Source organism: Camelus dromedarius, chromosome 1 (assembly GCF_036321535.1).
Source record: "Camelus dromedarius isolate mCamDro1 chromosome 1, mCamDro1.pat, whole genome shotgun sequence".
Lineage (NCBI taxonomy): Eukaryota > Metazoa > Chordata > Mammalia > Artiodactyla > Camelidae > Camelus > Camelus dromedarius.
Window position 1 is genome coordinate 87,637,250 of NC_087436.1, and position 23,385 is coordinate 87,660,634.

General features: G+C 40.2%; 1 protein-coding gene across 2 annotated transcripts; it reads left to right on the forward strand.

Moving 5' to 3' along the window:
* The first annotated feature begins 1,596 nt into the window (after nt 1-1,596).
* Nucleotides 1,597-23,385, forward strand: LRRC66 (leucine rich repeat containing 66). 2 transcript variants are annotated; one of them, XM_064486739.1, is made up of 5 exons: nt 1,597-1,956; nt 4,662-5,007; nt 13,752-13,921; nt 19,428-19,617; nt 20,868-23,385. In XM_064486739.1, the coding sequence occupies exons 1-5, from the start codon at nt 1,723-1,725 to the stop codon at nt 22,637-22,639; spliced, it is 2,712 nt and encodes a 903-aa protein (XP_064342809.1). In that variant the 5' UTR covers nt 1,597-1,722; the 3' UTR covers nt 22,640-23,385. The 2 variants fall into 2 exon arrangements, with proteins under 2 accessions (XP_064342809.1, XP_010991144.2); XM_010992842.3 differs by having other exon boundaries at nt 1,901-1,956; nt 4,504-5,007.

Here is a 23,385-nt window from a genome sequence, read left to right on the forward strand (position 1 = left end):
TAATCTCTGCTCCTAACATCACCACCCATTGTAATGATTTACAACCTCAAGCCAGTTGATTTGCAATGTATTTTATATCTGACTTGAAAGGAACTCTTTGGTATTATTAAGACATACACAGCATCAGGAATAGAGACCTCAAAGTAGTGTGGTGTAAAGTAGGCAATAGTGATAAATCATAGGCCCCAGTCTGCATTCAAGTGTAACAATATTCTGTCCTGGTCACTTTGAACCATGTAGATAAAAAATCAATACAAAAAACAATTTGCATTCAATATTGCCACAGTTCTCTCTGATAGAAAAACCAAATACCTTAGAGATTATGAATAGTCATGAAACTATCCTAAAGTAGAGGTTGACTAACTTCCAATACTGAGTGCAGTTTTTAAGTCAAGAAAAAAGAGAGAGTGAAATTTGTGACTTCTGGTTGTTATTAGTTGTAGTGATGTTCAGAACCACTTAATATCTGAATGATACTCAGAGAAAATCCATTGGAATTTTCATTCAGATACTCAGTGTATTTGTAAATTTTACACTCATTACTTGTCTGCTCTATTTAGATTTGTTTTGAAAGTTTGTTTAGATAAAATATTTTTACAAAAACCACAGAATACTGTGTTACAAAGTATTATTTATTGAATGTGATTCACGAAATAATCTATTTTTGCTCCTCTGAGAAACTTGCTTTTGATACATCTCCATTAAGTGCTTTTGACATGAGAGGATATTTTAATGTTTTTAAAGAACTGATTGTTAAGGTAACAGGTATAGTATTTTAGGACACTTTACAGGTAGCCTTTGCTTTTTCACTGAAACAGAACAAGAACAAACAAGTCCATTTCACCTGTGACCTATTTTGCATTACAGTAAAGCCTCAGCTGTTCATTTTCACCATCAGATGGTATTTTTCTCTAAACTGAAATGTTAACTTTTCCTCTTTCTGCTGATTCCTCCCCTGCATCGAGTGCTGACATGGCAGGCAGCAGACCGGGAGGAGGTGGAGGACAAAGACAGGCACCCAGGAGAGCAGGGCAGACACGTGCTTGTTTGAGTGACTACCACACTTTGGAGGTAGATTGCGATAATAAGGGGGACAAGTGAAATAAAAGCAAGGTATTTTAGAGGCTGTCTAATGGGCAGATGGGAAAAATGCAAAACAACACACAGGACTGTCTATGTATGGTCTGTAATATTTGAAAATATACTTTTTGTATTCTTTTTGCATTATGAAAAAACAAAATAAATTGTGTGTGATAGTTTTGAATGAAAGATAGAAGCTCTACCTAGTTTTGAGGGGTTTTTTTTAAGAGAGTGAGAATGTTGTGGTGCTAAATTTGACAGAAAACGGAGACCATTAAAATGCTGATAATTTTAGTAATCTTTTTTAAAGTGTTGAGGGGGTGAAGATTACAAATTATGCTGTACAAAAATAAACCTATAAATTTGTTTCAAGTTACTGATTTGACTTTCAGTTAATTCAGTTTGTAGTAACTATTAATGACCTCTGTTAACAATAAAGATTCTGTAAATTGTTTGCTGTTAATTTTTTAATTGTTAAAATATTCCAGGTTTCTGCTTAATCATATAAACGTGCTGAATGTAAATTTAGCTTGAGAATTTGGACACTACCAGAATTTATGTAATGTCTCTGGAATCCTAGAGCTCGGAATTAGAAGCTGTGCAGTCCCAGTCTGGAAAGTCTTGCCCTCCGTGCACTGCAGGATGCCTCTCTCCGGCGGCTTTCCCCCTAGTATGCCCAGAATTGTATACCACACTCTGTGTCACTGTCACTGCTGTCACCAGGGCAAGAGGCCAGAGTCTGGAGATGAAGGGGTTGAAGTTTTATTACAGGGCAGGCTCCAGGGCGGATGGGTGGAGCCTCAAAGGCTCAGGTCTAAAATCCCCACCTGGCTGATTCAGAGAGAGACCCATTTGAAAACTCCCGGAGGACCAAAGGTATGCCTTAGGAACAGTGTTCCTATTGTGTTCTTTCTACATCTTAGCAAAACTAGCCTCTTTGGGTTTTTGACTTCTAATTGTTTTAACTTCTCTTTGTTTTATGTAAGAATGGACTTTCATTTCCTTTCTACTTTCTGTTTTTGATACTGCCTTCTCCCTGTCTCGCTGTCTGACACACACACGCCCAGTGTTCCTAACTGCTTCCTCATACTTCAGCTCGAATATATCTATTTAAAGATTTAACATTTCACCTAATTATCTCCAGTTTCCTCAGAAGATTTTTCTGAAGTTCTCGGGTGTTCCTTACCTAATACATATGTTTGTGTGTAGTGTGTATATATATTTTTTTTCTTTACAAATTAATACTTTTCACTTTAAGATATGAGTATCCTTATCTAGTTGTTTTGAACTCACATCTATTAATTATAGATAAATCTCTTCATAGAAAGAATCAGGTCAATGAAAATCTTTAACTTAAGTCTCCTTAAGAAGTATTTTTCAACCACATGTTTCTGTTCAATTTTGAAATATGCCTGTGGATGATAACTGTTTTGTTGCTGATGTTCCATTAGCTTGCTATATAATTGTATGTATATATAATGACTGCAGCTTTGAATATAATAACAAATATCTTTCTGACTATACAAATTAATTCAATTTCTGATATTGCATGAAAGGCACACTTTAAAGATAAATCACTCCTCCATGGTGTAGGGCACCTTTGCAGTTCATGATCACACGTACCTGAATTTAGATGCCCTTCAAAACATGGGAGAATTGACCTTGTATGAAACCAAAGTTTTAAAAGTTACATGGTAAATTTCATTCACTCCATCATTCATTTATCCAAGCAGAGTGTAGCCTGATGACAGACTGCAGACTATCGAAAACAGAAAACATGGGGGAAAATACATAGATGAGATGAGATGAGAGAGAGAGAGAGAGAGAGAGGTGATGGAGCCATATATATATAATGACAGACTGAGGACTATTAAAAATATAAAACATGGGGGGAAATTTTATCTATCTATACATGGCTCTTACCCTCTGGGAGCTTAGTCTTTTGAGGTGTTTAAAAAAGACACAAAGCAAAGCAATAACAATGTGGGATAGTATTAATGTTCTGTCAAACTGAATGTTACAAACATGCATTCATTCATTCATTTAATAAATATTCACTGAAAGATTTCTGAAGACATAAGGTGCAAATAGAGGCCAAAGCAGGAAAAAGGGTCTTCAGGCCATAGGGTCTGTGATGGATCTGGAAGGATATATGTAGGATTTGGACTGAGGGGAGGAAAAGGCATTGGGCTTGGAATTGGAGTGAACTAAAAGCTCATTTTTGCATGAGATCTACATATATATATACTGAGGTACAGAAGCCGCATCTTGTATTTGCTCCACATGTACTTTTAAAACTAGTTCATAAAGTTAGGTAAGTAATGCAAACCTGGAGTGCCAGCCTGAGGGATTTGGACTACAGGAGCCCTAGGAGAATTTTAAATCGGGGGATGATGTGAGGAGAAGAGTACTGTGGGGAAGTAACCCTTTGAAACCTTCTGGATGAATCAAGAAGGAAAGTCAAGAGGCAGTGGCTGGAAAATAGACCATCCTAGTACTGCAGAGTAGTGATGAGGACCAGAGTGGTGCCATTAGAACAGAAAGCAAGGGACGGTTTATTGTAAACCTACGTGCTGAATAATGTGGTTATTTGTATGCACATTGGTTTTTTTAATGGAACTTGGATTAATTAAAACACATCACAAAAGTTATCCTTTCGATTTTCTTTTTAAATTACTTTTTGTGCTTTATAGATACTTGTTTTAAAGCTTTTAAGTGCTTCTCAAGGATCTTTGGTGAAAAAAGTTACTTGAGTTTCTGTATCTTATTATATCTTCATGGGTCCTAGGCAGAGCATCCTGTTTATAATCCATTTTTTAATGTTGCATATGTCTAAATGATTTCAAAAGGATTTGAAAAGTCACAAAAGCCACAAAGACAAAGCTTGTAGTTCTAGTCATTAAAAAAAAATCAAGAGTCTCTTCTCGTGAGTTGAACTTTCCACCCATACAGTTCCACAGTTTAGCGTAACTGGATGACTTGTTACTCACATGGTAAATCACACGGCTGACTGCAGTGCTGTAAGATAAGCTAATAGACTTTGCTCAGTACTAATGACTAGCAAGGAAGCAGAGAAGTCTTTAATCTTGGTAGGTTTCCCTCACTCCTAAGCAGACGGCAGGGTGAATGATCCTGGAAGAGCAGACACAGAGGTGAGGCCCAAGTGAATTTGTATTTTCTGACAAATCAGGGGAGCTCTTTCTTTAAAAATGTGTCATAAATGTAATTTTATACTATAGCTGTATACCATTTTGCAAGCTACACTTTGCCCCAGTTTGTAAGAAATTAAACATTCACTTAAATGGGCAATCAAGGAAGAATAATGTTCCTAAATCTTAAATTGAAAATTAAATTTTCCGCTTATTTGCTGTTAGTTTTTACATAAGCTATTTTGAAAAAGTCAATTAATTTTCCTCTCTCCAGGCATTATGAAAAACCTATGTTTGAGAGTCATTACCATGGTGATAGGTCTTTATTTTACTGGCACAATGACAAACCCATCTAGAAAAAGTAGTATTTTATTCAATTCCAAGTGCCAGTGGAATGGATATCTTCTGACAAATTGTTCTTTTGCTGGAAAGCATGAGATACCTGTGGACATGTCACAGATAGCAGCCACGGTGGATGCTGTAAGTTCCAATTTCTTCAAGGTTCTCTTACAAACTCACATGAAAAAAGAAGAATGGACTATAAGACATCTGGACCTCAGTAACAATCTCATATCAAAAGTAACCTTGAGCTCTTTCGCGCATTTTCATGCTCTGGAAATATTAAACCTCAGCAACAACGCCATCCACTCCGTGTCATTGGATCTGCCCAGTCTTAAGTCCTCGTGGGTGAAACGCCACAGAAGCAGCTTGAGAAATGGGCTTCCATTTCTAAAGTTGCTCATTCTTCAAAGAAATAAACTCAGTCATATACCCAAGGGTAAGTACAATTTTAAAAAATAGACTTGGGGGGAGGGTATAGCTCAAGGGGTAGAGTGCATGCTTAGCATGCATAAGGCCCTGGGTTCGATCCCGAGTACCTCCTCCAAAAACAAGTAAACCTAGTTACCTACCCCCTGCCCCTGCCAAGATAAAAAAATTATTAAATAATACAATAATAAATAAAATATTTAATTAATTAATGTTAGAAAGATGGACTAGACCAAGAAACAATGAGTATGTGGAGAGTTAATGTTTTATGTCAGTAAGAATCCTAGGTTGGTTTTCAGTTTCAAGGAAACAGCTGAATGTAAAGTAATTTGATCAGAGCAAATAAAAGGAGTTTCTTGTGGAATTTGAAGTTATAATATGTGGAACTTATAGTCAATGCAATTTAATCTCCTATTACTATAACTTACATTAATGTTATGGATTTGTCAAGAGATACTAGGAAGTGTCTAAGTTCTAAATAATAATGTGTGGTTTTAAATTACCTGCTTTGATTATTATACATTTTTTTCTAAATATAAAAAAGCACTAAGAAATCACTAGTTCAGATTCTGTTCGTGTGTAACACAATTCGAATTAAATGTGTTCCCCTATTTATAATTTTTGTTTTTATAGAATATATTTTACATCTACTTATCTGGTTGTCCTCCAAATGTAGACTACAATTATGCTAGTATTATATATAAACTTTCTTATTATCAAATCAAAATCAGAATTCCTTATCAGAACTCCACATATCCTTCTGTTATAAAAAATTCTCATCCATTCTGACACTGAATAATCTCCATGTTGGTGTTCCTTAACTAATACACCCATGTTTTATTTAGAAAATGTATCAGCTTCATAAGCCAGAGCTTTTTTCTATTCAGGAGCTCCAAACACTTTCCTTTCCCTATTTGTTTTCAGTCTTGGTCACTATTTGCTAAGTACTTACTTTATATAAGACCCGATGCTAACAAAGAAAGTGTAAGGATGTCATTTTTCTCCATCTCAAATTATTCATATTTAGTTTTTCTAATTTTTCAGGTCTTTCATTTCATTTTTTAGAATTTATTTGTTTACTCTTCACTCTTTCTCCAGTTCCTGATCTTGTTTTAAGCATAATTTTGATGAGAATAGCCCAGCAGGTGAAGGGATGACTACTCCAGTCCCCCTTCCAGCAGAATTGTGTGAGAAGGGTAGGAGCCTTCTCTCCCTGACTTTTTCCATAAAAGCAGTGTGTAGCACATTCAGTGCAAAGTATAAACTAATTTAATTTTATGATTTTCATCATATTGTTCTTATTATAAAAGGAATGCCTGTTATTTGTAGAACATTAGAAATTAAAGAAAAACTTGAAGGAAAACATTAAAGTCCCTCCTGTAATGTATCTTCTTCAAGTTTATTCTTTATGTATACATATATATTTTCCTCTCAAAATTGGATCATACTGTCGATAGTATTTTATAACAATATCATATCACATAATATTTTGAACACCTTTACCTAATTAAGCAGTCTCATAAATAATATTTTAAATAATTGAATAATGTTCATACATACATATATTATAATGGTTCATCAAACAACATTTAGATTATTTCTATTTTGTTTGCTTAACTTTTTGATGAACATCATTAAAAGCTACATGTATCCACACGATATGTTTTCTAGCTAGCATGGTAGATGTAAATCTCAACCCATGAATTCCAGTGTCCCCGAGAGAGAACCTTCTACTTTTTTATAACTCTGCAGAACTTCTGATTCTAAGCCCCTGTTCTGCTAGTATCCGTTGGGGTGGGACGTAGGGATACTTACATTTAACATCAGCCCTTCATGGGCTTTCCTTTGTCTTTTCTTAGGTTTATACCACAGCTCTAGAATTTTATACCCTGACAAACCATCAAAGTTTGTGTGTGTGTGTGTGTGTGTGTCCATGTCCCTCACCCCCTCTAACCAGAGAACATCTCTTTTCAGTCTTTCAGTTTGGAGAAATTCTTCCCTGCTTTCGTTTCTTCAAAACCCTTTATCTAGATCTAGAAATTCCTTTCTTCTGAAGGTTTAGGCCTTTGGAAAACAAAAGCAAAAAAAGACTCGTAGGCACCTCTATTTTCTGCCTTGTGATGTGTCTCCCCTGGAACAATTAATACTGATCCTACTTTCTGCTTGAATGGAGAGAAAGGAAACAGGGAAATAGAGAGAGGTAAAAGATTAATATGTCAAAATATTATCCCAGCACAACAGTAACTAGAGAAGTGCGGAACATCCCTCCTTAAGGCAGATGAATTCCCCAGAGCTAAGTGGAGGTTTGGGCGAATGCATTTCATTTAAGGACCAAATATCTCTATGAAATGCAGATAGAGCCCCATCGTCCTTTCCCAAGTTAAACCTCTGCCTCCCAAAACATCAGGAAATATGTTAAACTTGCAAAGGAGAGAGAAAAAAGATATAAAATGAGCAAATCTTGTATCTGAAATTCTAATAGACTTCTAGCAAACAAAACCATAGACAGGTTAATGAAACAGACCGATGATCAAAGTCCAGTGTAAGCCCTGCACCTACTTACATGTAACTGAGAGTTCTTTTATCCACAGCATTGTGTGATTTGAAGTATTTTTCCATAATCATCATACTTTCCGTTTTTACCAGATTGAGTCCCCTCTAATGTCCCTTCACATTTCACTGTTCTGTGACTGTGACTGGGTAACTCTGACTTTGAAATCCCATTTTGAAGGGGAAAAGCTGATAAATGAGAGGTGCTTCCTGGAGAGCCAACCTTTTCCCAACCTTTGTTCTTTTTTGATTCCTTTATCCTAAGCTAACATCTGGATAATGTAATATTTACTCAGAATTGTGAGGATTGAAGGAAAGATGTATCTCAAGAACTGGACACAGTATTTGGCATAATAAACAGTAGCTCTTAAAATATATGAGAAGTACTTCATAAACTTGTAAAATACTTTGCAAATACTAGTTACTATTACTCTCGGCACAAATCAAGAATAACGATCTATTTAGAAACAAATGATAAATTTGTTTTTGTCTAAATCTCAGCTTATCTTTTAAAATGCTTAACAGTTATTGCAGCAGCTGTGACTCCCAGCCCACTATAATTCAGCAGAGAATCATTTGTATCTAACTATTTACAAGCTGTTTGCACTCATCTAAGATAATGATTAATTAGAGATATCTCTGAAAGCAGCAATCAAGCAATTGGCCTGTAGCACATGGGTACCTTTATAAATCATGTTTCACATGACTTAGAATGGTGACAATTTATAAAGCCAGGATAAGTTGCTATTACTCTGTAAAGTCCACTTTTGTAAGAATGAAAGATCCCATCGACTAACCCAGTATCAGCTGATTTCCTGGGTTGATGCTGATCAGCTGTGATGTTACCAATACGCTTCATGTTGGGAAAGCACCCAGAGAAGGTACTGGCTGATGCAATTTACCAAACAGAAGCCAGCTATGAACTTAACCTTAATGATCATTCCACCTTCCTCCCATATTTTTGGAGCACAGCATTAATAATGGAAAAATCAGTTTTAAAAAACTGAAAACAAGGGGACTGGTCTCCAGTTAAACTATCTCAACTTTCATTAAGCAGTATTTTTAGAGTGCCCACAAAGTACCTGAAAATGTATGAGGACCAACATCTTACTGGGTTTCCAGTTAAGCTGAAACCCGACCAGGTGTGACAGCCTGATATTAACACACTAAATTCCGGAATCCAAGAGATAAATATGTTATCAATGAGATGAAATAATACCAGACTTTTGAAACTGGTAGAGGAGGAAAAAACATAACCAGTATATTGTTAAAAAAAAAAAAAGTATGTTGTATTCTTTTCATTTGTAGAGAATTAAACCTTTCATCCTGATTGCTATTTGGATTATGGAAATACCAATAACCAGTGTTCTCAAAACCAACTCAGGGTCTAAAGTAACAAAATGAATGTATGTCATTAAGCTTTGGCTCACCTATATAAATTTGACCACATTCAGGCTAATTTTATGAATCAAATATCTTATCCAGAACTATTCCGGACTCTATTCCAATTCTTAGTACTCTTTGAACTTGAAGCCATAACTCTTGAATATCATTATTTTATGTTAGATTATCATATCTGGGAGAGCATTTAAGAAGTTCATAGTCCAAAGAAGGTTTCTAAGATGGTACACTCTCTGGGCATATCCTCCGTGGCCTTTTTTCTAATAAACGCTGACATAATTTCTTGGAAGTAATAAAACTACTTCTGGCCATTTAAATGCAAAGGCTAATCAAATTCCTGCCTCCCGTGGCCTATGCAATCATCAGTAGTTCAATAAATAATTCTACCTCCACAAAAGGGCCTCCATATTTCTCTCCCAACATTCAACTCTCTTAAAACATGTAATGTATTCTCTGATGTCCAAGCCCCAGCCATGAGTGCACCTCACAACCTCTTTCACTCACCCTCAACATTGATTCACCTTGCAAAATGTATAAAAGAACAAAATTCCTCTTATTGAGAAACATAGCCAACTGTCATGGTAGAGTTTACCCGAATTACCCAACTTCATCTTGAGAGACCCGAAACAAGGTCATTTGTAGGACCCCACAAGTTCTCTTAACTAAAATTAAATCTTAATTCTCTAAAATTGGAAGTAAAGGGAAAATCTTCATGTGGGAGGAGTAACTGAATTTCAGTCTTAATTCCCATCTGCAGAAGACGTTCTCCTTCTTCTTGGGGATCTTAACTTGATGTTACGAAAGGAGTCGAATAAGAAGTTACCTTTATAACTCTTTGCATTCATGCTTGGGCGTGCACTCTATGCTTGGGTGTGTATTGATCTCACTTCTCTTATTTACTCTTTTATTTCATCTCTTATACTTTTATACTTCTTGTATTACTCTATTGTTTATTGACCTTAAGTCACTTAACATATAAAATCCTCCTGATCCTTGTCTTTAACAGAAGGTAGTGTGGTTTAGAGAGATAGCGTTTGTAAAAGCTGTAACACAGAGTGATGATACATGTAAAACATCTCTCATTGCACCTGATACACAACAGGTGCTCAAAAAATCTTAGTTCTCCTTTAGGGCCATTTAATCATCCTGAGTGTCTAATTCTGTTTGCCATCTCAGTCTTTGCTGTAATAGTCACTTCCTTGATTTCTAGTACAATGGGTAACTAAAGGTGATTTTCATTCTCTTGCTACGAAAGTTCAGAGTTTATATGAAGTCCAGAGTATTCACCAGTAATCCTGCTGGAACTGCTCATGCTTCTGTAGGTCTGTATAATGTTGGAGGCCCCTGCTCCTCTGTGTTCTGAATGCTCTGTTCCGTCCTCTCTGAACCACACTGACCCGTGAGACCATCACCACTATCAAGATAGTGAACTATTCATCACCCCCAAAAGTCTCCTCGTGCCTCTTGGCAGTCTATCTTTCCCACCCATCATCTCTCCCCTGCCCAGGTAACCACTGGTCTCCTTTCTGTCACTATAGATTTGTTTGCATTTCTATAATTTTATATAAATGCAATCCTTCAATACAGTCTTTTATTTTTGGTGCAGCTTCTTTCATTCAGTGTAATTATTTTGAGATTCCTCCATGTTGTTCTAGGTATTAAAAGTTCATTCATTTTTATTTCTGAGGACAATTTCATTGTATGGATACTCATTTACTTTGTTGACAGACACTCAGATTGTCTTTTTTGGCTATTACAAACAAAGCTGCTAGCTAAAGGGATGCAGAAAGATAAACCATTAGATAAACTCTAACCTAAAGAAAGGTGGGAGAGCTATATTAATTTGAGACAAAGGAGACTTCAGAATAACAAAAATTACCAGGGATAAAGAAGGCATTACTGAATGATAAAGGGGTCAATTCTTGTACAATCATTCTAAATGTGGATATGCCTAACAACAGATCATCAAAATATGTGAGGGGAAAACTGACAGAACTGTAAAGAGAAACAGACAGATCTATTCGCCAGCCTACCCTGGGTCTGCTGGCCCCAGCTGCAGCAAAGCCGACTAATGACACCAGTTGTGGTGAGGAAGAGTACAGACAGCATTCATTGCAGGGCACTAAGTAAGGAGAACGGGCAGCTCACGCTCAAATGACCCAAACTCCCTGGTGGCTTTTAGAGAAGGGTTTTTAAAGACAGGGTGAGGGAGAGGGTCACTGGGTGTGTGATCAGCTCATTCACAGTTCTCTCATTGGTTGATGGCGAGGTAACAGGGTGATGTTTGGGGACGCTCAGTCATCAACCTTCTGATTCCAATGGTCTGGGTCTATGTCCTTGTGGTCAGCATGCAGTTAACTTCCTCCACCTGGTGGGGGTTTTCATGTGGGCAAAACAACTCAAGGACATGGCCCAGGATATTATCTACAGCTCCTGAGGAGAAACTAAAGATCCTTGACTTTGTTTTATGACTAAACTATTATTACTTTGTCTTGCTTGACTGTTTTCCTTTGTTTCTGCATTTTCTCACTTCTCTGATTAAATCTACTCTTTAGAACTCATAGAAGGCCTAAGAGACTAAAGCTTTTTCTACAGACAAGAGGCGAGGGACACAGAGGTCTGTCCCTGACAAGGCCCCGCAGGGTCCAGCTCACTTTCAAATCCACTGTTATAGTTGGAGATTTCCACACCCCCCTATTAATTGATAGACCAACCTCCCTTCCCACTGAACTCCTGGGGTACTTATTGAATTCAATTAAGCACTAGAAATGGGAGCAACCATGAGCTCACATCCCTATACAGGCCAGGCAATTATCATGAAAATGTTAAGAAACTATGGCTTCTTTCGTATCAGGTCCTTTGTTGCATTTTTTCTTAAGACCCATATGTCTGCATATTAAATCATGTAGGCATATTCTTCGCAAAGAAACATTTTCTCCAGAGGTTATATTCAAAATACTTAACTAGTGGCCATTGGCCTGGGTTCCCAAGCTGGATGCCTCCTGTCTGTAGTGATGCAGCAGAGTACTGTTGTGGGTAGGAGGTGAACGGGGGATGGACCAAAGTGCCCAGGGCAGCAGGGCGACACACGGAGGCTTGGCAATGGCTATTTATGAACCGGTATGGAAGTGTTTCTTACCAGCGTAGGCCAGCTGAATATTAGCCTTGGTTCTCTCTCATTTTTTTAAATGTGCGGGCTTCCTGGCCTATCCTTTGTTTTCCTATTTTTGATGGGGTCATCGTTTTCTTCTACAAGGCACACCCCATCTAAGACAGGCAGACCTCCTTTAACTTTAGTCAAAAGTCTTGTGCCAGTTGCCACTTCCAATTATTTAAGAGAAGCTAGAAATGTACATGTTTGTATTGAATTTTTAATGTTGGCTCAACAATTTTGAAATCTCTATGCAGGTCCAGCACTGTGCCCTCTGGCCTATTGACTGTCTCTTGTATACCTGGCATTATAAGAATTCACAAGGATGAGAATTCTTCCCTGAACGGATTAATCATCTGATGGATAGGCTGACAGATAAACAATAATTAATTTTATAGTCGAAGGTGGGGGTGTAACTGCTTTGTATAACTAATGACTTTTTCTTGTGTTTATGTCTCATCACTCAGCCCGACACAAGGTCTTCATGCTGTCTGTGTCCTCAGCACCAGGTGCCTTGCTCATAATGTTTTGACTGAGTTGTCATCCTTATGATCTCTGGCTCAGTCTGTACAGCTGAAGTGAACACATGAGAACATAGATGTGCAGCCATTTTCAAAACAGTCATCATCTCTCTGCATAGTCAGTCTTACACAATAAGTGCTCTGCAGATAGTGGGCAAGGAGTTAACACTTGTGGAATTGAACCAGCCTGATCTGCTATGCAGTAGTTAGTTAAAGACACAGATGACGTGTGAGAACAGAGCAGAAGGAAATGTAAAAATGCAGGGATTCCTTGTGAGACTCATATGGGAAATCAGATTTGGAAGATTGCTATGGCTGGCACCTCATTCTCAACCTTTATCTTCAGTGCCAAATGGGCCTCCTGGTTGCTTCTGGAATCAAGTGAAACACAAAGGCAGAGACCAAAACTCAATTAGATTATTTTGCCACAAAATAAAACATCTATCAACATACTACTTTTGGAAAATATAAGAATTCCTAGAAAATTATTGTAATATCAGCAATAATTTATAAAAGGACATAGCTACAAATTAGAATAAGAACATCTTAAAAGGGGAAGAATTCATCCATGTAAATAAAACATCATCCATGTAAATAAAACTTTTTCCTCTATAACTATTGCAAGATTGTCCAGTTTTGCCCATAGTTGAATCAAATAAGCAAATATCTGCTTGTCATCTCATTCAGTCCAGGTTAGATTTTGGACTGATGCTCTTATTGTAAAATTAGCACATGTTAAAGTGTATAAAAATAAAAGCAAAGTTTCACCTCCCTCCCCTACCTGACTCCTAAGCGTGACTACCATCCGTAGCCTAGTTCATCTCTTGCCAGGCCTTCCTCTCTGCTCTCTCAAAACATATGTATAAGTTTGCATATGGCTCTCTTTTTCCCAAGAACATTGGGATTATATTTTATACTTTCCTGCAACTTAACTTTTCCTTCCTATTCAGTCAGTTCATATTGACCTACCCCATGTTCTCTTTTCGGACTACACAGCATTTTGTAGTATTGATAACATCATCCTTTGTTTAGCCATTTCTCTGTTGAGAACCATTTAGGTTATGTCCTAGTTTCTACCTTACAAAGAATACTGAACAATTTATATTTTAACTTGCTTGTTCATTTTAACAGGGCTATGGAAACTGAAGTCGTTACAGAGTTTGGATCTGTCCTTCAATGGGATATCACAAATTGGTCTGTCTGATTTTCATAACTGCCTGCAACTGGAAAACCTCCATTTAAAGAGCAACAAGATATTCAGAATTCATCCAGAAGCCTTCAAGGACCTGAAAAAATTACAGGTTAGGAAGTAATGTTTATAATTCAAATACCAGACCTATGGGCAATTATATTAGAAGAGTATTTCCATTGAAGAGCTTCTTCATGACCAGTAGTACTGGCCACTAATCAAAAAATATAAGTCTATTTTAAGACTCCCCTAAAAGAGCTGAAGTCTCTCTCTTGCCTCAAAGATCCAAAGCCTCAGCAGTGGACATGAATTTTATTTGAACATTAATACTCAGCAGCAATAACTGGCACATTATTTTTCCTAAATCAAATTAAAACCAACTCCAAGTTTCCACTTACCAGTTGGCAAGAAATTAAATCTTGGTTATTAGGAAGGCTGCCTCCCTGAACTACAAGGTCAGTGAAAGGTCCCTGGGGTTTTATGCAATTTGGGACTATATGAGCCTCTGAAGGCCAGCAACCCTGGTGCTTCCGCTCCAAAATCGGGCACAGAATAATACCGACAATAATGATATCAACCCATACTTGCACTGCACTTACCACGTGCCACGTGTGGTTCTAAACATCAGACCTATGTTGAGGGGGTAGGCATCACATTTTAGAGCTGTGTTGCCTGTCTCTCGGGCCCCTTTCAGTGAATCTCACTGAGGTCTTGACAGCTGTGAGTGCAAGGATCCCCCAGAGCCCTAGTTTTGGCAGATTCAGCCCTTTCTCCTCCAAGTCCCTTCCTCCCCCCTCCTCCTCTTTGAGGGGGATACAGTAAAATCTCCACTCAATGCTCCTTTAGAAACACCAGGGTGGCCCCCAGAGATGGCTTAGGAGAAGCTTGAGTCCCCTGTCCCCGCAACCTGCATCACACACCCCCATTCTCTATATAGGCCAGTTATGACCCCTGAAAACATAATGTGGGCCACATATGCAATTTTATATTGCTTTAGTAACTTAATATAAGAAGTAAAAATAAGCAGGTGAATTTAATTTTAGTAATACATTTTTAAACCCAATATACCCAAATACTATCTTTTACACATGTAATCAATATTATTAATATTATTAATAAGATAACATACATTCTCTTTTTCATACTAAGTCTTCAAAACCCTGTGTGTACAGCTGACCCTTGATGTCCAATGGGATTGGTTCCAGGACCCCTGTGAATCCAAAATCTGCGGATGCTTGAGTCCTTTATATAAACTGGCATAGTATTTGCATATAACCTATGCACACCCTCCCATATACTGTAAATCATCTCTGGGTTACTTATAATAATACAATGTAAATGCTGTGTAAATACAATATAAGTGCTGTCTATGAAAATAGTTGCCTGCACTAGGCAAATTCAAGTTTTGCTTTTGGGAACTTTTGAAATTTTTTTTTCTTTCTTTCTTTCTTCCTTTCTTTCTTCCTTTCTTTCTTCCTTTCTTTCTTCCTTTCTTTCTTCCTTTCTTCCTTCCTTTCTTCCTTTTTTCTTTCTTCCTTTCTTTCTTTCTTTCTTTCTTTCTTTCTTTCTTTCTTTCTTTCTTTCTTTCTTTCTTTCTTTCTTTCTTTCTTTCTTTCTTTCTTTCTTTCTTTCTTTCTTTCTTTCTTCTTTTTAACTACTTCAGTCCATGGGTTCAGAACCCACAGACATGGAGAGCAGACTATATTCACACTTAACTGCACATCCCAATTTGGACTAGCCACATTTTAATGATCAGTGACCGCATGTGGCTAATGGCTGTCATATTAGACTGCATCCACATAGAAATGGACACTTTCCCAGTTTTACATGTAAAGTGCTCTTCAAGCAAGGCTGCAGGACAAATCTCCAACTTCCACCCTTCAGCCAGAATGGTCCCCCAAGTTCCTCCTCTATGGAAGGGAAACTGGTGAAGCAGCGGTGAGGGGGTGGCCCGTGGAGCCAGCTGCCTGGGTTTACACCTAGGCTCTGCTGCTTGCTAATCACACAGTCTTGGGTGAGTTACCAGATCTCTCTGTGCTTCAGTTTTCTCATCTGTAAAATGGAGATAACAATTCCTTTTTCATAGGTTTTGTGAGAACTAAATGTTTTAATACATACAAAGTGCTTTGAACCACATTTGGAATACAGTAAGCCCTTTATAACTGGAGACTACATATTGAAATTCTACTCTTTTAACATACAAATCTGATTGTATGCTTTCACAACAAGGGCCTGACCCCTCTTTACCTCTCCAGCCTCATTTCAAGCCACCCATCCCTTGCTCACTGCTTTCCAGCCTGGTTTTCACCTCAGGGCCTCCCCGCTTGCTGATCCTTTTGCCCAGAAGAGTTAGCCCTTCCTAATCCTTCCAACGTCACTTCCTCAAGGAAGCCTTCCCTGGGCCTCCAGATTGAATTAGTTGTCCTTTTTACACACTTACAATAGGCTATACTTTTCCATCACTGTATTTATCAAAACTGAAATTATTTCATTTTAGGTATGGTTAGCTGCTAATGCCTGCGTCCCCATAACCCTTCTACCAGACGGTGAGCTCTTTGAGGAAGTGTATCATACATACTTTGTTTTCTGGTGCTTGACATATGTCTAATACATACCACATATTTAAAGAAACTTGTAGAATAAACAAAGGAATCGATGGATGATGAGTGTGGTTAGGTGTACTAGTTATCTTTTGTTGTGTAACAAATTACTGCCAACTTAGCAGTATTATCTCAAACACATATATTATCTCACAACTTCTTTGGTTCAGCAATCCAGGCAAGACTTAGCTGAGTCTTCTGCTAAAGGCGTCTCAAGAGGCTGCAGTCAAGGTGTTGGCCAGGGCTGGAGTCTCACCTGAAGGCCCAGCTGAAGAAGCATCCACTTCCAAGCTCATGTGATTGTTGGCAGGATTCAGTTCCACCTGGGCTGTTGGGCAGAGGGCTCAGTTCCTTACTGGCTATCAGCCTGAGCTTGCCCTCACCTCTGTACCACGTGGGCTTTCCCACAGGGCAGTTCACAGCATTGCAGCTTGCTTCAGAGCCCGAAGGAGCTAGCATGCTAGCGAGAACATTACAGTCTTTTGCAATGTTGTCATGGAAGTGAGGTCCCATTGCTTTTGCCATTCTCACTGCTGAGAAGCAAGGTGCAGGTCTTGTCTACACTCAAGGTGAGGAGATTGCTCAAAGAGCTCGAATACCAGGAGGCAGCTGTACTGTGGTCCTGTCTGCTACAGTGGTTATCAGAGCAGATACGAATGTCCACTTAACTTGGCAGCACTCCCCAATTCACCACAAACATGTTGTCAGATTGCCTGGGAGCCTTATTTAGTATGTTATATTCTGATTATATTTGTATGTGTAATTGCCCTATGCTTGCTTATTGTGCTTCATAAGTCTTCTGCAGCTCACAGGTGATGGATGCTGCAGGCAAACTAAAAAGTAAGCCCAAGAATGTTTTAAATCATCTGTAATTCTCAATTCACCTGAACTGCCTGGAATCATACAATTTCTTCTTCCCTGTTATCCCTTCCAATTGTTTGGCAATAACTGAAAACTGGTTTGGGAAGATGATGAGAATATTCGGTTCCAGAGAGATGAGTATTAAAATCGATGTTGTTGTTGGGTTGTTTTTTTTTTTTCTTTTTCACAAGATGTATTTAATACCTGCACTATATTATGTGTTTTCCTACATGGAAATCTTTTCAGAAACCAAATAGATTTTTTTTCAAGGCATAAATTCATCATCATGTTTAGACAGAATAAAATAAGTTTCATTGGCATTTCAAATTAGCATTCCTTTTCTTAATCTTACCCCATTCTTCTTAGATGTGGTGATTTGTGTAGCAACATTATATGCTTCTCCCAATCTTTCTATAATGTACACTCCTCTCAGATGAGATCAGGTGTGTTCAGGATGCTGTGGCTGTAGACAGTACACTCCTTCCAAGTGTTGGTTGATGGGCTTTTCTTTAGCCAGATTGGACTGTGTTGTTTTCATCTTTTCTAAGAAATTATTCCTCCTGAATCATTTTATTAGTTTTCTATACTCTCTCAGTTTTGCTTTCAGTGTCATGATTTGTAATACAATAACATAACAGGATGAAAACCATGCAGGCATGCACTGAGAAAATACCCTCTTCAGACTTAGAACATTTCACTCTATTGTTGAGAGGGTAATACATAAGAAAGCTAACGCTCCCAGGCAAGGCCAGGCCAAAGCAAGAGTTTTGTTTTTTTTTTTTTTTTTTCCTCCCCAATCCCAATTTCCTACTTATATTTTGCAACCTTCCTCTGGGAGTCAAGAGTGCTTGATTACTCAACACTGGAAAGGCCCCCCTCACCACTAAGTTCAAGGAGAATTCTGATTCTCCATGCCGTGGTCTTGGTCATGGCGCTGTCTGAGTCTTTGTTTGAGTCAGCTCTTCTTTGGAATTTATATAAGCCAAGTTGTCAGTGCTGCTTTCCCCCTGATGTTTATTAAACAGTTGGCCTGGATTACATTCAGTGTCTCTGATTTTTATCTGTGGCCCTCTTTTTATTTTTCAGCAAGGCTTGTATTTTCTCTTTTATGATTTTCTCCCACTCTGGTCCTTACACTCCAGGCCTCCTCCGCCCAGCCCTTCACTCCAGTGCAGTGGGAACTCAGGCTCCGAGAGGCTGTGCTGTGGAGTGGAAGGCACACAGCTATGAAGCCAGATCAGATCCCAGCTCTGCCATTCATTCATTCATTCATTCCTCTATTATTTTCTTAGCATCTGGGTACCAGGCCCTAGGACTAGAAACTATGTGGTATAATGCTGCAACCTAGCCCAGTTTCCTCCTCTGTAAAAAAGGGGAAATGAGAAAGTTGCTGGGAGGATTAGAGATAATGTATGTGAAGCACCCAGCAGAATTCATGGTACCCAGCGATGCTCTGCAAACGGTAGCTAGAGTACACCTAATTATGCCTTCCCTGCTGCATCACACCACCGCCATAGCCAACTGCAGCAGACCCTGCTCCGTGTTTCTAGAGCCACTGCGTCCTTTTGTTTCCCCTTTATTTCTGATTAGACTAGGAAAATTAGTCATTCTGTGTATACTGAGTAGCCCTGGATGCAGAGAAATGTACTACTACCTTTAAGATAATACTTGATGCAAAAGACCTCTCTTTGCTACTTCTGGTCAACCGCAGTTCTAGGCTGTATATCCTCATCATCCAGTACCTTCTGCCACTTTCAAGATCGCAGTGCTTCTAGACATTCTAGACCCGGTGTCTAATTCTACACCTCAGTAACCAGAAATCTAGGTTTTATCTAACAGTACAAATCCCAACTCACAGGACAGAAGGAGGGGAAGATGATTTGGGATCTAGTATAAGCACCATATTTAAAGTTTTCACGTACATTTAATCCTCAGAACCACCCTGGGAGGTAGGCTCATCAAGAGTCAGCAAGTTGCTGAGGCTCACAGAGTTCTCATGGGCAGAAGAGAGGTTTAAACCTACTCCCCTCCGACTCTGAAATAAGTGCAAAATTCATATTGCTTCCATAGGGATACAGACAATATCTGTGACTCATTTATTTTGTCTCCAGTTGTCTTTCTTCGCAGACTGTCCTAAATTTGTTTCTTCTCGAGCAGGTGGTAGACCTCAGCAACAATGCGCTGACCGCCGTCCTGCCAGTGATGATCATTGCTCTAGAACTTCCCCACCTGGAGGCTGACTTGGCTGATAACCAATGGCAGTGTGACTACAGCGTGGCAGTCTTCCACAAGTTTATTTCTGAATCCTGGAGGGAAAAGTGGAATGTAATTTGCAACAAGTCTATAGGTAAGTCAGTAGTGCCTCTTCTCTCAGAAATACTTCCATTTAAACTGAAAAAAAAAAAGCACAAGAATAATTGAGACTCATTTGAAAGAATGACAGTCCCCCTGAAAGCAAGAGCACTGATCCACGGCATTAGTCATCCTTGGGCTGTGTCACAGAACCATCCTCCGTACCTGACTGTTTTCCTCAGTTCATGAATGATTTTATTCACATGGTCAGAGAAACCTAGTTCAGCTAGCTCAGAAACCACTGGATTTGGTCAAAAACAAATTTCACGAGGAGAGAATTTTTCCCTAAAGCCCCCAAATGTCATATTTTTATCCCAAATGTTAATAAAATAATCAATCAAAGAAAGAACTTCTAAAACTTGAAACATAATTATTAAAATGCTTGGTAACCCTCTGAAAGCATAATCCTATACATACACAAAACACACATATTTCAAAAGTAGATTTTTCTTTGATTTGTTCCCTGCCACTCTCCCAAACTGCTAGAATATGTTACTGGAGTTGAATATTCTGGAAGCTCTTTTTTTCCCTATTATTAAATATCTTGGCTAAATCTCAAACTCCTAACTGGGGGGAAAAAAAAGGCAGATTTTTTTTTTTCTAATGAGTCCTGACTTCTGTTCAGGACTGCTGTTAGAGACACGGCCATGCATACCATTTTTAAAGAGAAATCCATGAAGATGAGAGAAGGGAGAAGTCTTAAATGTCAGGCACACCTGTTTCATCACTCTGTACAAGTCACACTGGCATCTGAGTGTGGAGGGCAGAATGTCAGGAGCCAGCAGAGAAACTTGAGTGTCTTTGCTGTTTGGCGGCACTGAGGAATGGTGAGGCAATGATACAGCAGTCACAGGTGGAGCCGGGACAGATTTTGCAGGGAGCTGATGGAAAGTTCTCAAAAAATGTGCGGTCAGTAGGTGAGGACATGGAGGAAGGAGAAGCAATGTGGCCGTCCCTCCGTCCGGCTTCTCCCTCCCGTGGGCAGCAGTCAGGGAGGAAGCCTGAGAAGCACACAGCCTCCTGGGCCTGGGAGAGGCAGCCCTGCGCCTGAGAGCCACGTGCAGACACGCACACAGCCCTGCACGTGCTGTCGGCACCAGACAACCAGTCAGTCAGTCAAGCTGCTCACCGTGTAATACACACTATAAATCTAGCTGGATGAGGACTGGGGACTCACAGACCCTTCTGAACCACTGGAATCTTATTTCCACGTCCACTCAATGTGTACTTCCCCCCCACTCTCAGGGAAGGAGGAGGCATACTGGTGGACCACCAAAAGAGTTTCCAGAGAGACCCAGCTTCATCCCACGAACCTGAATCCTATGAAGAGCCTCCTGAGGAGCACAGGTGAGAGGCCCGGGGAAGCGCGCTTTTCTACTCCGGGGAAGAAGGACCCTGTGGGCTCTGATGCCAGGGAGAGGCCGAGACGGCTGCCAAGGTGGGTGAAGAGTGCCGGGGAGGAGCAGACAGCTGGCAGGATGGGACGCACTCCCCAGGACCTCACCCTGGCCGTCTGCCTGGCCGTGTTCATCACGTTCTTCGTGGCTTTCTGCCTGGGCGCTTTTGCAAGGCCTTATGTGGACAGACTGTGGCAACAGAGATGCCGGAAAAAAAGTCCAGGCTCAGGTGACTTGTACTCAAACCCGGGCTTCTACGATGAGATCGAAGCTGCAGGAGTCAGACAGCAGCCAAGGATGGATCTGCACCAAACTTCCCATGATCAAAACCTCCATGAGAACCAAAACTCTTTCTGGGTGACAGAGGCCAGCCCATACGCTGCTGTCAATCCTGAGAGAACACTGGCACCCAGCAGAAAGGAGCCTGGTGGCCGGCAGGGCCTTGAACACTTCGCAGACCACACTAGGACAAAGGACAGCACGCTTCCATATCACGGTGGGGCCGGGCCCCTTCTCCACCAACACTCAAATGCCCGTGATCCCCAACCACTGTTGGCGGGACAGGACCACATCTACAGGAATGAAATCCCTGGAGAAGTAAATTATGACACTGTGGCCCAGGAAGGTGCCCTCAGTGAGCGTTCCATGGGTCGCCCTGCAGCACCTGCCAGATCACAAAGTGACCTCAGCTCAGTCTCTAAGGATTCCGACGAGTTAGGTCCCCCTCCCCCAAGAGAAATGACAGCTCCCCTCTCTCAGATGCTAGTGCACACAGAAGCGCTGAGGACTGGAGAGAATGAGGGAAGAGGGGGCACTGAACTCTCACTTCCGGAGTTTTCTAAGGAGAGGCAAGTGAGGGCTTATGTCAACTCGCTGAGTGCACAGCAGCAGAGGATCAGGGGCCTCCGTGCCGCGGGAGAGCTTCCCACCCACTACAGTGGGGCCACACTCACTGACCCCGGAGACACGGACTGGTCCCCACCGGCCTCCCCTCCAGGGCGGGGCCCTGACCTGCCTGTCACTCCCAGTAACAAGGAACCAGTGCAGAAGCACCCTCCTGACTGTCAGTACGAGTCAGACACCAACTCTGATTCTGATGAAGGGTCTTTATTTACTCTAAGTTCAACAAGTTCTGAGGACACAAGACATGTGTCTGAAAAAGAGGCACATGGCGAGGGGAGCTGTAGGGCCAGCAAGACCCTGGAGGACGAGGACTCAGGAGAGAGGACAGACAACGTCACTTACCAAAATATTCTGGGGAAAGAAGATTCCTGTGAGAATCAGGAAGATCGTTTTGAAAAAACTCTCACTTCCGGTCCAGACTCTGGTTTGTGGGAGACCCGTCTGGAAAGTGCCTCTACCACCGGTAGATCTGAGGATCCACTGACTTTGCCTGGGTCCCTGGGCAGTAGCCCTTGTAGTGATGCGATCCCAGGCGTGTCTGTTTATGATTACATCGCAGCTCTTCAGTCCGAGCCGGTGGAATGGCACTGTTCACTCAGAGACTTAGAGTTTTCAAATGGGGATATTGTACCACAGACACCACCACATTCTGCCGAAGTTTCCTCGGATTCTGATGAGAGTTCCTGTCCTGACGGGGACGCCGACATTTGTAAATAAGAACCTCACGTGCCGAGAACCTCAAAACAATATTCCTTCCAAGATAACTACAGGGAAAACTTCAGACCCTCACAGCAAGATTCAGAATGGACACTGATGTAAATGAGAAGTTTGTACGTCCTGAGGACGGTGGTTTGGGAAAGGTTCTAAGCCAAATGTGTTACACTCCTGTGGTGAGGAACTGGCTCTTCAGTGTAAAAGGAGGGTGGTGGGTGGGGGCTATTTTGAAAACAGTTGCAAGAGCCAGGTACCACTACTACAAGAGCTTCCAAATAAAACTAGTTCACTAAGAGCACGGGAGCACTTCAGTGAGAGAGACGGGGGTCAGCATTCAGAGGGGAACCTGCTGCACTTAGAAGAAATCATTCTAACTTTTATACGCAAGTGCAGACCCAGAGAAACCTGAGGGGAGTTGGCTCTCCATGAGAGGACCAGCTCTACTATGACAAAGACAAGGACGTTCAACTTGAAAATCAAAGAGAAATTCCAGGAACATCTTCAGTGCCTACTGATGCACTTAGACAGGACTGCTGGACAGATTTTAATGAATTCTGCACAAAGAACCACACAGCTTTTTGGGTTGATTAGGGAACTGTAAAACTGGAGAAATCCAGAGCAATTCTCAATATTTGTTAAAAAGTAATGTTAAAGGAGGCACCATTTTGTAGAGCACAATGTAAATTAAAAATCACTTTTCAAGAAGAGAAGTGATGTCTTATGTAAAAGATAAAGGCACTCCATTATTA

Bases quoted from the DNA above. Each gene is read 5' to 3' on its own strand.
- LRRC66 (XM_064486739.1), top strand. From the start codon at position 1,723: ATGCCTCTCTCCGGCGGCTTTCCCCCTAGTATGCCCAGAATTGTATAC. The intron at 1,957-4,661 runs GTATGCCTTAGG...TTTGCTGGAAAG, and splicing joins AAACTCCCGGAGGACCAAAG to CATGAGATACCTGTGGACAT. The intron at 19,618-20,867 runs GTAAGTCAGTAG...CCCCACTCTCAG, and splicing joins AATTTGCAACAAGTCTATAG to GGAAGGAGGAGGCATACTGG.